The 15,246-nt window shown below is 44.8% G+C and overlaps 1 protein-coding gene across 1 annotated transcript in view; it reads left to right on the plus strand.

The window, feature by feature from the left end:
* The first annotated feature begins 871 nt into the window (after positions 1 to 871).
* LRRCC1 (leucine rich repeat and coiled-coil centrosomal protein 1) overlaps positions 872 to 15,246 on the plus strand; it is a 62,099-nt gene continuing 47,724 nt past the window's right edge. Inside the window, exons 1-4 of the mRNA XM_061572099.1 lie at positions 872 to 1,152; positions 5,357 to 5,499; positions 8,564 to 8,769; positions 11,948 to 12,013. Coding sequence (XP_061428083.1) covers positions 5,447 to 5,499; positions 8,564 to 8,769; positions 11,948 to 12,013 — 325 coding nt within the window. The 5' untranslated portion in view covers positions 872 to 1,152; positions 5,357 to 5,446. The remainder of the gene's footprint in view (positions 1,153 to 5,356; positions 5,500 to 8,563; positions 8,770 to 11,947; positions 12,014 to 15,246) is intronic.

Raw genomic sequence — 15,246 nt, forward strand, 5'->3', positions numbered from 1 at the left:
TTCATAGCTCAGTGGGCCTGTACTGGTAAGATAAAAGTTTAGTTTAGATTCGTTTTTAAAAGTGAATGTGACGGCCTCTCGCGGTTGCAGGGTTAACTTAAGTCCGTGGCATACAACATACTGCAGATGAATTGATGGGTTCATATCACTACCCTGCGCTATGAACCCAGCAACCTGAGTTCGATTCCGGGACACGGCTAACACCAGTGCCGCATCGTGTCTAAACTTTTTTAAGGGCCACGATCCACCCCGTCCAGCAATCCGCAGTTACTAGCGTCGTGAAGTATGGTCAAACAACCTCCAATAAAATAACGGTGGTGGGGAGGCCCTCATCTAGCAGTGGATTGACATATCCATTGTTACGTGTAATGACACCCACGCTGTAGTACATGTTGTTTATGTCATTTATTGTGAAAATTCCGTCACAGTTCCTATGATCACTGTTTCATTGCTTTCATGGCTTTATTTGAGTGATTTCGAAAAGTTTATTGGTTTGGCCATGTTTGTTTGTTGTAGTACGGAGTAAGACTGATGGCCTTAATCTAAGTTGTCTTGTGGTTGCTGTTGTTGTTTGACTTGCATCCCACTGGGATTTTTGCACACAGCGTTGGTGTACGGTGCTTTTTCTGCAACATTTTGCTGTCTTTTGTTGGATTTTCTGTTTGCACTTAGTCACATATTCACTTTAAGATGTTTTCTTGTTCATGTTTTTTGTTTGTTGCGGTTGCACCCGATTCAAGAGCCGAATGGCTCACAGGGCTATCTATACCTAATAAATTAACTTGAATTGATTTGATCAGCCACCGAGCCAACACGTGCCGTGTCAACACGTGGCAAAGGTTGTCGCGGTCCCTTTAAACCGAACGCGGAAGTGGCGCGCGTCTTGGCGCCACTTTCAAAGCCGAACGCGGGAACTTGACGCCCGGCTCTGTTACAAAGTTTAACGAAACGCAACTGAAGACAGACATCATCGTAATGTTCGCCAATTGTTGGCGTCCTCACGAAACATGCCGTTCGCAAAGGGCATCGTAGCTAGCTTTGGCTTCGTCCGTCAACTTTCAATCGGAGGCCTAGCACGACTCCGCGGAGTTTGTTGAAGCCTCGGCGTTGCTTGGATCGCCTACCCCGGGAAAGGATTGTTCGGGCCCCCGGGTAAGTGAAATGCTGCTTTGACAACGAATCGAATAAATCGTGATTCACCCTCATTCTCCCCGTGGTGTGTTGCGTTCTCAGGCTTCGAGGGATCACAACTGTATCCAGGGATAGTCTCGTCACGCTCTTGTTCGATCTATTGCGACTTGTGACAATTCGGAGTCGTACAGCGTTCGATAAGGCGACCTCCGTGGAGATGGAGCGATGAAATCGGCGCTTATTGTTCAGCTCCTCGGTGGATTGTCACATCGCAAAACTGAGAACGTTGCATCCAGCAGCGGATATGTCTTGGCCGGCAATGATAGCGTATCGATATAGACATAATCTCAAGGTGATGTAGAGCAACTGCGTGCCTTGTACATCATGCACACGGTGTGATATACTGCACTGCACAGTTTAACACGGAGGCTTTCGCGACCAATATCCATATTAACAACTATTTGGGCGAGATCGCGTAAATATAAAAATGTGTCGTTAAAGCCACCAACACACCTGGTGTGCTGTACTAGTAACGAATTGGCATGCTCTGTTTAAGTGGCAAACTTTACTAATAGGCTGTGTTGGGTGGTGGCGGGTTTAACGACACATTTACGTGATCTAACAACCCCCCCCCCCCCCAAAAAAAAAAACTATTATGGATACTGCACATCGTTTTATTCTAGAGAAGAGACTCTCGAAGGCAGATGGGGAAGGTCTTGGAGCCTGAACTTATCGACCCCGAAAGGATGATTGTCCGAATCAAATCTCATGACCAGGATTTGAACTCGCAACCTTCCAATTGTGAGCCCGCTCTCTTAAAGACCGAGCCAGCTCGTACTATATCTCCTGCTGCGTTTGTGTTGTTGTTGTTGCTGGTATAAGGCGGTTTTAATGACACACGAGTTGATCTAATCTTGATTTGAAGCTTTCGTGACTGCAGGAATCCATAGTGACTTTACCGAAAAAACAAAGAGTACGAGTTGAATTTTGATTTAAAGCTTTCACAAGCAATCATCATCAGGTACACCTGAGGTACACCTGATGATGATTGCTTGTGTTGCAGTCGAAACGTCGTGAGAATTTTTATTGTTTTATATTATTTTCTGATTTTCCTTCTACGTGACTTTACCGAAAAAAACAAAGAGTAAGAGTTGATCTTTTCAGATTTCTGCAAGCTTCATGAGCGGGCACATTGTTGGTGACGGACTCTTAATGCTTTAGCGATTCGTGTAATGTAACATCAATGGGTGACCCCATAGTGGGTAAGGGCCATCCGCTGTGACCCCAAACTGAGCGAAGTTCTGACCCCGGGGAGGGGGCCTTGGGTAGCGTTGGCTGCTGGACGGTTCATATAACCAGACAGGGTTTGCTACAGGCTGGAGAAAACCTCTTTTGTCCGTGCTGTGCGAAAACCTCCAGATTTATTGCGATCAAATGTCTCTTGCCGAGCCCTTGATAAGCAGAGGCAACCCTAAGCGGCGTTTTGGCTTCCAGGTCACTCGCAATGACCGGCGTGGTTCGGAGAGGTGGAAACCAAGTTGCAAGGTTTTTTCTTTTGTGCCCACTTATACGCGACTGGTAAATATCGCTTGAGAGAAGGCCCCTTTGCGCTTGGTGACATTGAAGGGTAGGAAACCTCCTGGTTACACCAGCTCACAGGGGATTATTGTGTCCGTCCGTCGTGCAGGGAGGGGCTGGGTGGGGAGGGGCTGGGTGGGGAGGGGCTGGGTGGGGTGGGGCTGGGTGGGGAGGGGCTGGTCACCTCGTGGTGCCCTTATAAAACTCAACGTTTAACCTACTCACGCCGGCTTGTGCCTGCCCTCACAGTCGGGCATATTCGCGGGATACACCACGCCGCCGTTGACCCTGGCCATTGACCGAGCAACCCAACGTTCCTACCAGCTCCCTCCGCAGGAATGTGTTTTTGCGGTGATCCAGCCGCTGCTTTGGAGGTTTGTGGGGTTCAGAGATCCGGGTAGTTTGTATCTTATGCAACTCGCAAATATTCTGGACTGCGAAATGGCAGCTTGCGCGAACCCTTAAGGGCGTTTTTATGTTGTCTTGTGTGGTGGATTAGATGCATCACCGCATAGCAACCGCTATGGATAGCCAAACAATCCCCGATACAAGAATCCTCCTGTAAGAAAGGGACACTTTTGTGACTTGACAAGAAACCTCCCAGGGGTTATTTGGTCATACTTTAGCGCAGCTTGTCACCGTGGGTTGGCGAAGGTTCGGAATTAAATACACGAGAGCGTGGAAGTCCAGTATATTTTTTCCTGCACTGCCCAGCAATGTAGTGGTTGTAGTTTAACACGGCTTTCGCGACCAATATTCATAATAAAGGTTTTTGGGTTAGATCGCGTAAGTATAAATGTGTCGAAACCCTCCACCACCCGACAGGGCGAGTAAGGTTTGTCACGTAAACAACGCGCCAATTAGTTTACTACTTTAGCCCGCCGGTGTGTTGGAGAGTAAATCCACAACATTCACAATTTGAGTAGTACGACGTTTCGCTGGTAATTATATCCACCGTCATCGGGCGATTTGCCAGGCTAGTGAAGCCATCCACCTGCTTCCGGTCTTAAATAGAGCAGCAGGGTGACGTTACGAGGAGTGGTTGTAGCCTTTCTGAGGTTTGATCAACGCAGGCGTGTTACAGAGGATCTGGTCATGTGTTTCTCTTGAACATGTAGGATAACCCTATATTCTGTTTGTCTCGGCTTATTTTGCTTAGTTGGTACGATCGTATAATTTTTATGCGCTGAATTACATTTGTGTTCTACAGTCGGTTACCTGCGTTGCACCCCAGGTCTACTTTACAGAAGAGATTTATCTCAATGGGGCTTCCCGCCTGGACGTGAATTAAGTCTGAATAATGTAACATTCAGGGGGTGAGGCGGGGCCGCATTGATATGAGCCTGGAACACCTCTTTCGATTCTTGAACCATTACGTAGCGAGTGATATTTGAATCTGTAATGGAAGGCACCCCTTTGCCAACCTACACTGGCCGGCGTGGTGAAGCACGGTCAAACACACGCCCACACAACCCGGACAGAGTAGGGAGGCTCTCATTCAGCTGTGGATTAAACATATGGGCTGCACTCTTTGGTTCTTTCAGTAAAGTCACGTATAAAGAGAAAATAATAAATGAAATAATGGCATGCGACGTTTCGATTGCAACACAAGCAATCATCAGGTATAAATGAAATAGAAAACAAACTAGTAAACTTAGAAATATAATGCAATACAACACAGAGAGTCGGCTAACACAACAGTCAACACCCTACCTGGTTGATTACGTTCTTCCAGAGAATGCTAAATTTGAGAGAGAGATAAAACACAGAACCGGAGACATATAGACAGAGAGAGAGAGAGCTAACACAGATATACATAGAGAGAGATAGACACATATATATAGGCACACAGAGAAACCACTCCTCTGTGTCGAGGCCTTATGGGCTGCACACACATCCACGTGCGTTAAAAAAATACCCTTGGGGCTGTGAACAGCTTGACATCTTAGCTGACATGCTTTAATTGTGTAACGAATGGGCCACGTTAGTGTAATACTGACATTAGCGAACATTACACGGACACGGTATATGTGACATGGTAATGGGAATGCCTCTACTGACAGATGTTGTGAATCCAATAATGCATTGCGGTGGTTATGAGTCCTATGATCAATGCGAACGTTACAGAGAATGGTTCACCTTTATGATGTGTATATATTTTCAGAATTTATTGCTGGAGTCATTACAATCTCCTGCATTATTAATTTGTTCTTTAAAGTACGTGTCTTTCAGGATTGTTGCAGTTTAAAATTTCCTTGAAAATGTATTGTTTCCCAATGGGTTATTTTCCTTTGTAAATGAATTAAATGATTTAATTTTATTTAATTATGAGCCAACATCTTCCTACATAATTGTCTTTTTTTATTTCCTGATTCTTTGACGTCGTTTGGAAAAAGCCAATATGGATTTTTATATATTTTTTCCCCCCCCATCATCTACTTAACTTGCACGTTGTGTCTGTCGGTACCAACCTATTTGTATGTCATTGAAAGATCCCAGTTGTTTCGCTATTGTTGTAAGACACGCGTGCGTGCTCTATCGGAGAGTTTTCTGACGATGCTAATGGCGATGTCGACTTTTCGCGATAAACTACGAAGCCAACCAATCCTGGATGTCATATTGTGCGTCGCTTTGTGTCTATGTGCAGGAACTCCGCTCGAGGAATCTATCGGGATGCTCTAAAATTAAAAAGGTCTTGTCGCCCCAAGGGAGATGAGAAAAAAATATAAGTCCCACGATGGATACCGATCCTTCTGAAGAGCTCTGCCTGATTGATAAACGGATAACAAGGTGAGTGCGGGAATGGTGCCTGCTGTGGCTTCGACTAAAAAAATACAATCATCTTATCTTAGAATTCAAAAGTACACAATGTGCACTATCTCAGTTCATTACGTTTCCATTGTGGGACAACATTTAAGGGGCGATAATGCCACAGAAAACGTTATTAAAGTCATAACTTTAATTTAATGGGGTTTCCGCCACGTTATAGTTTTATGATACTTGGAAGAAAAAAATGGATGAATAGCTCAGATTAAAATCTGTCGTACAAAATAATACGTGATAGCGGGAGTAAAATAAAAAGATTATATAAAATGTCATTATGACCTGTGCTGACACTCGCTTTATGAGGTTTTCTGTACATGGTAATATTTTTATGGATGGCCACGGTGATTTATGGAAGCCTTGTCATACTCAATTATAGATGTCGCCTTATCAGAAAACGCAGTCCTCGGAGATAATAATGATTAATGGAGCCCTAACACAGTGTGTGCTACTGCCCGGAGTGAATATTTCAGTTTTATGAAGTCCCCCACCACCACCATCTTCATGCATCAACTTTTTCACTCCCCTTTTGAAATTGCACATCCCTGTCTCCTCCCTCCCTCCTCCGAAAAAATATTCTAAACAGTATGCCAATTCTCCCCCGCCCCACGCCCCACCATCGCCTCCACAGATTTGACATAGCCCAATTAACTTTAATTATCCTTGATGGTGCATTCATTTAGCAAATCCCCTGACGTGAAGGCGTACCGCTGGTATCGCGAGGCAACGTTGTTTGATCAATCTCTGAATGAGCGTTGGAGACAAGGCCGAACGAAAGTCACGGATGCAATTAATGCCATTGAGGGTTTTGTTTTTGAGAAAATAGCTAATTTCGCTGTTTCGTAAACATTCAATGGTAGGTTGTTAACATGCACGCGCTAAATACACTTTTGAAAGATTTGCATAAACGCCCAGTCCGTTTCAAACTGTAATACTTGAGCGGCTCCGTGTATAAAAATGCGGGAATTACTTTTCAAAATGTATAGGTTGACGATAGCCCGTGATGGATGATTCCGCAGATTTCCACCGGTTCCACACATTGGATGTTCAGTGGAATCTACGGCAGGCACACGGCGAGACATGCACAGAGGAAACACTCCCAGAAGACGGGCTATGAATTTCAAACAAGCACAGACAATAAAAACGTAGCAATTTGGTAATGCGATGCCAGTGAATGTCTGCTAATTAACAATATTAACTATTCGGGGTCCTTATTTTATCCTTTTCACTATTACATTAATTAGTGTTTGGTATGTGGCAATTATGTAAAACATTCTCTGAATCAAGAGATTTATAAACAATGCGGACGTTGCTAACAGGATGTTTTTTACTCTTAAATGCAACTTTGGGAAAGCACAGGAATAAATAATGAGTGCATTCATTTCCCCATCCTCACTTGGTGTGGAAGTTCTTGTACCGAAGTGGGGAGCAGCTAGCAATGCAACGAAGTAGCCTTCCCCGCAACAACTAAATACATTTTCACGATTCCGGATTAAGATTGTATTACAGATTCGATCGCTATTTTCCGTTGTGTGTATCACCCCGGTCGCACTGTATTATTGTGTTACCTTCCTAGTTCATAACAATTCTTATCAAACATATAATTTTTGTGTTCGCCCACGTAATGATCTGGCCAAATGTGTCTCATTAAAGACCCCCCCGCGTCATCTGACGCAACCAAACGCATTGTTACGTGTGCAAGCATTCGACGCGGCAATTTCTTTCGTTTCGGCAAAATGGCGAGTTGAAGGACGAATTCTCTCAACCAGAGCTCGTAATTGGATGTGACGTTTCGTTTTAAACCACGTCAAAACATAATCGGGACAAGATCCCCAGGTCGTAGTAAAAATCCAGGAAATCAAGTTGTATAGTACATTTAAGCGCAAGCGTAACAGCATATAATTTCCATTTAATTTTGCCAAATCATAAATAATTCATTCTCACGGATAGTGCACGTGAGAGTCGAGTTTATTTGACGAATCAATACATCATTAGATGCTTAGTTTTGGCACACCCAGTGGAAAAACAGACAACGCTCTGTCACGCTTAATTGTTATTTTTTCCCAATTTTGTCCAAATTGCACTATCAACGCAATGTCATGAAGAAGAAGTATCCATTTAGATCTCTCGCAGAGCAGCCCACGGAAGCCGATAATCACAGAACTACTCCTGAGATCCCTTCAAGTGACCTCTGGGCAACGAATTTGAGGGCTGCACATTCCCAACGTCTCTGCCATGTGAGAGTAATTCTAGATTTGAAGCTTTCGTGACTGCAAAGATTCATATTCTTAGGTTTTTCTGGTAAAGTCACGTAGGTAAAAAATTAAAATTAATAAAAGTAAAATAAAATAAAATCACGACGTTTCGGAGGCAACACAAGCTTCCGTCTTCAGGTAAAAAAAAAAAAACGTCACAGCAAGCGTGCTGTGACGGTTCCACCTGAAGACGGAAGCTTGTGTTGCCTCCGAAACGTCATGATTTTAATTTTATTTTAATTTTACTTTTATTAATTTTCATTTTTTACCTACGTGACTTTACCGAAAAAACCTAAGAATATGTGAGAGTAATGTTTGTCGCATGATCGTACAACATTTTTAATTGTCAGGGCTGGAAATTGGCTAAATTAAGTGTGCAAACAAATCTTATTTGATTTGTTTTTGTGTGTATTTGCATCAATTGGTGACTGGGCTGACATCATCATCAACTCACTTAAATCTAGATTGAAAAAACCATTTCTTTAGAACTGATTTTCGTGTTTAGTTTATTGTCCTTCCCCCCCCTCCGATTAGCACGGTTGTCTACGTACGGCGTGAAATAAGTTCATCATACATACACCTGAGAACCCGATTATAGGAACAAATGGCTGCCTGGAATCAAACCGATGATCTCGGACGTGCCAGTACAGCGCACCTCCGATTAGCCTATGCACGGTGCGAAAGAAGTTCTACATACATACATACAGCGCCGAGACCTCTGAGCCACACCAGACTCGCTCTCAAACAACGTGACCCTCCCTCCTTCCCCTTCGCAGCCTTCGCGACGTGCCGTTGCACTCTCGGCTGCGCTCTCTCAACCTTCACTGCAACCAGATCGCACGGCTGGAGGGCCTGGCGCGGCTCCCTCAGCTTGCGCACCTGGACCTGTCATCGAATCGCCTCGAGAGAATCGAGGGGCTGGCCTCACTGCCGTGCCTACGAACCCTGAACCTTTCCTGCAATCACCTTACTTCTGTCCAGGGTACGGTCGCTTTTGCGTCGTTGGTGATCGCATTTGAAAGAAAAAAAAGGATGAATGAAAGCAATTATCGGATTGACAGCCTTTACTGAACAATACAGAAACGTTGATTGCTGCACCGTATTTTCTATGTTCCTATGGCTAGGCTTCCTGCCTTCAGCCAAGCAGCACTAAGTTTGATTGTTATAGCAGCCAAATACTCTAAACCCGTGTTTCTAAATATGGAGGGAAAAACCAGAGGACCCGTAAAAAATTTCACGTGACTCCACAAGCGCTACACGGTGTGCTACCGAGTAGGTTTTCCCCGAATGTGCTCGACCGTCATCCCGTGCATTTGTGTGTCGTGCGCGAAATGTCGGACATCGTGCCGAGTTAGCACAGCGGTTGCGGCTTGCAAACGAAGTCGGAGAGATAGCCCTGAGGTTTTGTGAGTTGCATTTTATCTGCGCTGCTGCAGTTAAGTTTTCACAGTTTTACTTCTGCTGCTCATCTCGTCCGAGATATGCGGTTTTCTCACGGGTTACTTTGTTTCTTTCAGACCTCTTGGCGTGTAATTTATCGATGCAGCAGGTTGCATGCGACTTCAAAGTTGAAGGTGGCGCTCGCCTTTGAAATATACTTCAGAATTACAACGGCGGTGCTTTGAGAGTGCGAATCCGTTTTTTATGCTACGCTAAATTATTCAACGGTTTGGAGCGAAGAGCCAGGATTAATTGGTGCGGCGACACCTGTGCCGTGGCGAAAATTGTGCTTTATGCCCCCCCCATCCTCCATCCGTCCCCGCGCTGACGACTAGCAACGAGCGATAACGGTGAACGACCGCGGTGGAGCTGGCAGGCTGCGCTCCGCTCGCGGAAGACGTTAGCGGAGTAGGCGTATCTCGTAAACGCGTGGGCATGCCAGTAACGTATCGCCGTCTGGCACCGCTGCGGATGTTTTGAGGCTATCGACGGCTGTAAATGAAATAGAATTTTTTTTTTTTGGCAAAGGAAGCACTTTTATAGTTTGCTTCACGAGATTTTGTCATTTTAAAGTTGTGCCCAGGTTAAAGTGTTTGTGGCTCTGATTTCTTCTTATCCGTTTATTTGTTGTTTACCAATATGCTAAAAGACAGATCCTCTCTGAGCTTTATAGAGCAGGTAAGTGCTGTTGGCGAGCACCTATTAAGGCTGGCATGGCGAACAAATAGAGTAGCTGTGGCCCACAGCACCAATGTTTAATTCACACGTGGCATCCAATACCCTTTTAAGGCTGAGATAATGAGGATGGCCCCCAGAATAGTTTCGATACCTGAGTCTACTGATGTTATCTGTGACCGGTAATTGAACCCAAGTCACCGAAATGGTAGCCCCGTGTGTTACCATGACACCAGTGCTCCCAAAGTATTTATACAAAGATCCCCACGTGTAGCCTCAACAGACTATTGGGGCAAGTGCTGTTAGCGAGCACCTGTGAAGGCGCCGGCACTGTGGCACATACGAAGGAGGTGGGTGGCTAGCACCATGCCCCGACCGCCTTTGTCTCCCCAGTGGTGATATTTACATGCCTCCGCCAGGTACTTGTTTTAGGCTGAGTTGACCTAGGGGAGGCCTAAAACCGGTTCACATAATAGTCTGCGGTATTGGTGGCCATGAGCGGGTATCGGATTCATAGTGCAGCGTGTTAACCACTGCACTACCGCTGCCCACTGTACATGTGTAGTGATGTTTATTGGGTCACTACGGCGTTTAGCGCCAGCTACTGATGGAAGAGTGTAACTGTGCGTGTTAGAGCCTCTCTCTGACACCAGCGTATGTTATGGGGCATGGTACTGGTGGCTGTCAGAGAGAGGACAGTTGAGGACGTGACAGTCTGGTTGAACCCGAGAGGGCACGTGACCAGGACAGGGTAAGAATGTGAGCCAAAGGGGGCGAGAGGGACACGTGGTGTATGGCCCAGAACCTTCTAGGAGGATCCAGAAGGGGGCTTGGCCGAGGGCGGAGCCAGGCCACGCTCAGGGGCATTAAAGGGAGGTCCCGAGAGCCGATTGCTGCCGTCTTCTGGAACGTAACCCGCCGTGCTACGTCTCTTCGATCTTCGGTCTTCGCTCGGCATCGTGGGTCAGTCAGAATGTTACTGACTGACCCGCTTATGTAGTTACCCTGTTAAAGTAGTGTTGTTACCCTGTTGGGGGTCTCGTTAGCATGTGCACTTTTATGTAGTTAGCCCTGTTGGGGCTGTGAAATAAACGTGTTGCCTCCAAGCCAAGTGTGTGCCTCCGTGTTCAACATACACATGTATATACACACTACACCCACATACTCTCTTAAGCATTTTCTATAGATAGGAAGGATATACAACACCTGGCTTCCTGGTTCAGACAATTCCATCTTTCCATATCAATTGCATCTTTCTCCATGTCAGCCAGTCGGCAGAAGTGTACGAAGCTCATCATCCAGTTTACTGTGCTAGTCGATAAGATTATGTTGACGCAAAGCAAAGAGGGAGTGACCTGCCCACCGATATGTAATATGTATTTGCAATATATTACTGTCGTTTTTACTTAAATAATACCCCTACATACATGCATGACCGATGCATAAACATTTTAACACTCTGTATACATTTAAATTTGCAGTGTCGTCTTCTTGTACGTAGGGTGGATGTGGTAATTTATCACCCCCCCCCCCTCCCCGCTGAAAATTCTGTTCACGTCACGCGCACTTCGTTTGGAGATGCGAGACATGTCTGGCGACGAGGGAGGAGACCTTTAGCAAAAAGGACATTTTTGTATTTTCTTGGTATTCGGCAATGGCATTGGTCAAAAAAAAGTTCACCAAAATATAACAAAGCGGTCTCGGCTGCAGTGTTATTTTCAGTTTTATCGGTTAAAACTGAAATCCCCTACCTACACTCCTTGACAGTTTTTTTTTGCTCATCCAGCAAGGGATGGCATATGGTCGATTCAACACGGGGAGCTTAACTCTTAAGCCTACGATTCCTCAAACACACGGGTGAAACGGCACGACAAGGTAGCTTTGCATCCTCCTCTTCCTCTCGGCGTTATTGACGTAGTCGGCCCGCGCAAACCCCACCGAACGAATTGTTGAAAAGGCTTGCGTTGACACTGCCCCCGTTATTCTACCACGCCGGGCTTGCCCGCGAGTCGTTGTCTAAGCAATGTTTGCGTTTATCATTGCAGGATTGCAGGGCTTGGTCTGCATGCACTGGCTCAATGTCTCCTACAACCGCATCACCGACCTCATGGGTAAGAGACGGTCCACACTGCCCCGGCGTTGCTTGTTTCGTTGCGCTTGAACTTGCGGGGCCCATAGGTCACTCACGTCTGTGTCTGGGAAATGTAATATCATCCCGCTGTCTGCTCAAGGACGCTGTCGCATGTTATTCATGAAAAATACAATACCTCTAAACCAATTGCTATGGAACGTTTTATTTTATGTTTTCCCACAATTGGATCGCTGCTGTGCCATGAGCGTCGTGTGTAACGAGACGGAGCATGCATTTGTAGCTTTATGAGAGAAGTGCAAAAGCCATCACTTTTTAGAGAATTGACCGTGGAAGTGGATTTCACAGAGCTATCGTTTAAAATCCCTTCCAAGTGACCTCTGGTCCACAGAGTAGGGAGCATCACCTCCCCACTTGTGCTTCCTCTCATAATTGCATGCTTTGGTGCACGATTTTAGCCAACATTTAATGATGGGGTTTCATTTTGTGCCCATAATAGGTGAGACTGCCAACACCTACACTCGAGAATCCGGCTTGATCACGGGCAGCTCAAACCTGGATTCAAGCTCACGATCTCAGTGGTCTGACCTCTAAACCACCTTGAGTGAAACTTACCACACAGCTTGCCAATTCACCTTTTCCCGATGTTTATGGTTCGCAGGCAAAATTGGCAACATTACACTTTCCAAAAAAAGCATTCATATATCAATGAAAAAAACGTTTTTATTCATTAGCATCATCAGTGTGCCCCGTGCATTTAACCTATGCATCCGTTTGCATGTTCATTTGTGTATTTCCGTGCACACCTTTCTTTGTACATCAGATCTCCCACCAATATGGATGCTCCCCTAATATACCGGCTTTGTCAACTTGCTAGAAATATCCATTGTGTCCACTGTCGATGAGCTATAAGCCTCGGTAGCAGTGTGGGACCACCTTTTCCAATTATTGGAATCCCCTTGAGCTTACGTCGGGGAATATATTCGGCGTGCGAGCAACTACAGATTAAGACCCGCAGGATCCTTTTTTCTGTCGCATGGGTCATTTAGCCTCTACTCCAAATAGTTTTTTTTTTGCAAGGTGACACTCAAACTTAACGGGGGATTTTTTTTCCTTCCACCTGTCCTCTTTAACCTGTTTCTTTCAGAAGTGTCGGGCGCAAGCAGCAATTTTTGCAATGGGATTTTTTTTTGTCGCACACACGCGCGGCAATATATTGCCGTGACACCGGAGAGTCAATCGCCGCGTTTCACCACGAGGGATTCCCCACCTCGTTTTCACCCGTCCCGACTCAAGCACTCGGCTCCACAGCCTTATAAGAGGTTGTGCTTGGGATGCGTTGGTCAGAAGCGCTTCACGCGCGGTTTGAATATTGCGAGTTCAAATCGCGGCCGTGCGGGCAGTTAACAGTGCCCGGACGTAATTCTTCCTTCGCCGCTGGTAAAAGTTAGTATCGCCTTGTGGGAAATCCATAGTGCTTATTCTATGGGGAGACGGAAAGGTTTAAAACGGACATTGAATGCCACCCTGGTGCTTGTTTGAGCAGGGAAGCACTTTGATTGAATAATTGAGGAAGTCGGTTGTTGTGGAATAATTTATTAAATAAGTTTCAGGTTTTATAGTGGCACATTGGTTTGTGCAGTATGCTAGATAACCTAAGATTCGATTTATTTGATTGTGTGTATGTTGAACTTCTGTCGCACCGTGCGTAGTCAACCGTGCTAATCGGAGGTGCGGTGGAAAGGACAATAAATTAAACACAAAAAGCAGTTCTAAAGAAGGGAGTTTTCACTCTAGATTAAAAAACACAGTCATCATCAGTGGTTAGTGCTATTTGAACCAGTCAAGGGCTGTTGCTTGACCAACCCACACTGACCAGCTTGGTGAAGTATGGTCAAACAACATTCGTTCGTGACCTGGCATGGGAAGGCATTAATCCAGCAGTGGATTGACACAGGGCTTATAACTTTTAAACGTTTTTTTTTTATATTGCTTATCCACCTACCATAGCATTATTTAACAAACCAAATATAAGAGTACACACAATTTTGCCTAGTTTACATTGATAGAAACAATCACCGTTTGGAGTGAGAGCATTTGCATTGCGCTAATGTAGCACATTCACATTTAATTTGCCACAGTTATTGCATTGAGAGATGGCAGATGCCCTCCGGCTGTACGCCAATATATATTTTTTTCACCCGTGCTTTGTTTATGTAAAATTTAGTGGCTATAAAAATCACCTTTTTAACATTCACACGCCAAACGGTGAGGAGTAGATGTTAAAAGGTTGTCTGCTCCTATTTTTTTAAATGTCTGACATTTTAGCGTTTGTGTCAAAGCAACTAATGCCTCCAGCCACAACAATTATTTGTAAACCTGAGTTCTATTCCAGGCCAAGATTAACCGACACAGTATGGGAAGACCTTCATCCAGCAGTGGATTGAAAAAAGAGCTGTAGAATACGGTAATTTGTGCAGGTGACAGGAATAACAGCTGAAACCCTAAAGGTTATCTTGTTTAGCATGGACAGTTAGCATGCTGTGCTATGATAGATAGATAGATCGTTTATTGTCATTGTCACCAGTACAACGAAATTTAAAATGCTCACCAGTCAGGGCATCATTCATAAATTTAAATTAAATAAAACAAGAAAATTAAAATTAAAATTAAATGAAAGATAATCAATTTATACTATATATAAAAACAGCTCAAGTATACCCACATACCCACATAAGGTTACATTTTGTCATTGCACATCTCTATTTCACAATCAATTGTAAACACTATTACTTAATAATTAATTAGCATTATTGAGTGTGGTGATCGCTGTAGGATAAAAGCTCTGTTTGAATCTGTTTGTCCTTGTTTTGACTGATCTGAATCGTCTGCCTGATGGCAACAGCTCAAACATCTGAGTTTGATTGCTGGTAATGGCTACCATCGGTGGTGGTTGATATCTGAACCGGGCCTGAGCACCCACACACCCTCCCCCCTTCACCAACCAGCAATGACCAGCGTCATGAAGTATGGCCAAACAACAAAAATGATGGACGCGACGTTGGGAAGCCGTCATCCAGTAGTGGATTGACAAAGGGTTGCTCATGATTATTTAAAATTATGGCTTTGTAAGGATAATGTACTCCCTGATGGCAAGCTGGAATTGCCTCGTTAACATTTTTGCTCACCAGTACATTGTTTTTTTGTAATTCTCCCTGCTGGATACCCCCTTCATATCCATCCTTCACTTCCCCC

This window comes from Lethenteron reissneri, chromosome 49, assembly GCF_015708825.2.
Source record: "Lethenteron reissneri isolate LAM-NWPU_2019-01 chromosome 49, ASM1570882v1, whole genome shotgun sequence".
NCBI lineage: Eukaryota > Metazoa > Chordata > Hyperoartia > Petromyzontiformes > Petromyzontidae > Lethenteron > Lethenteron reissneri.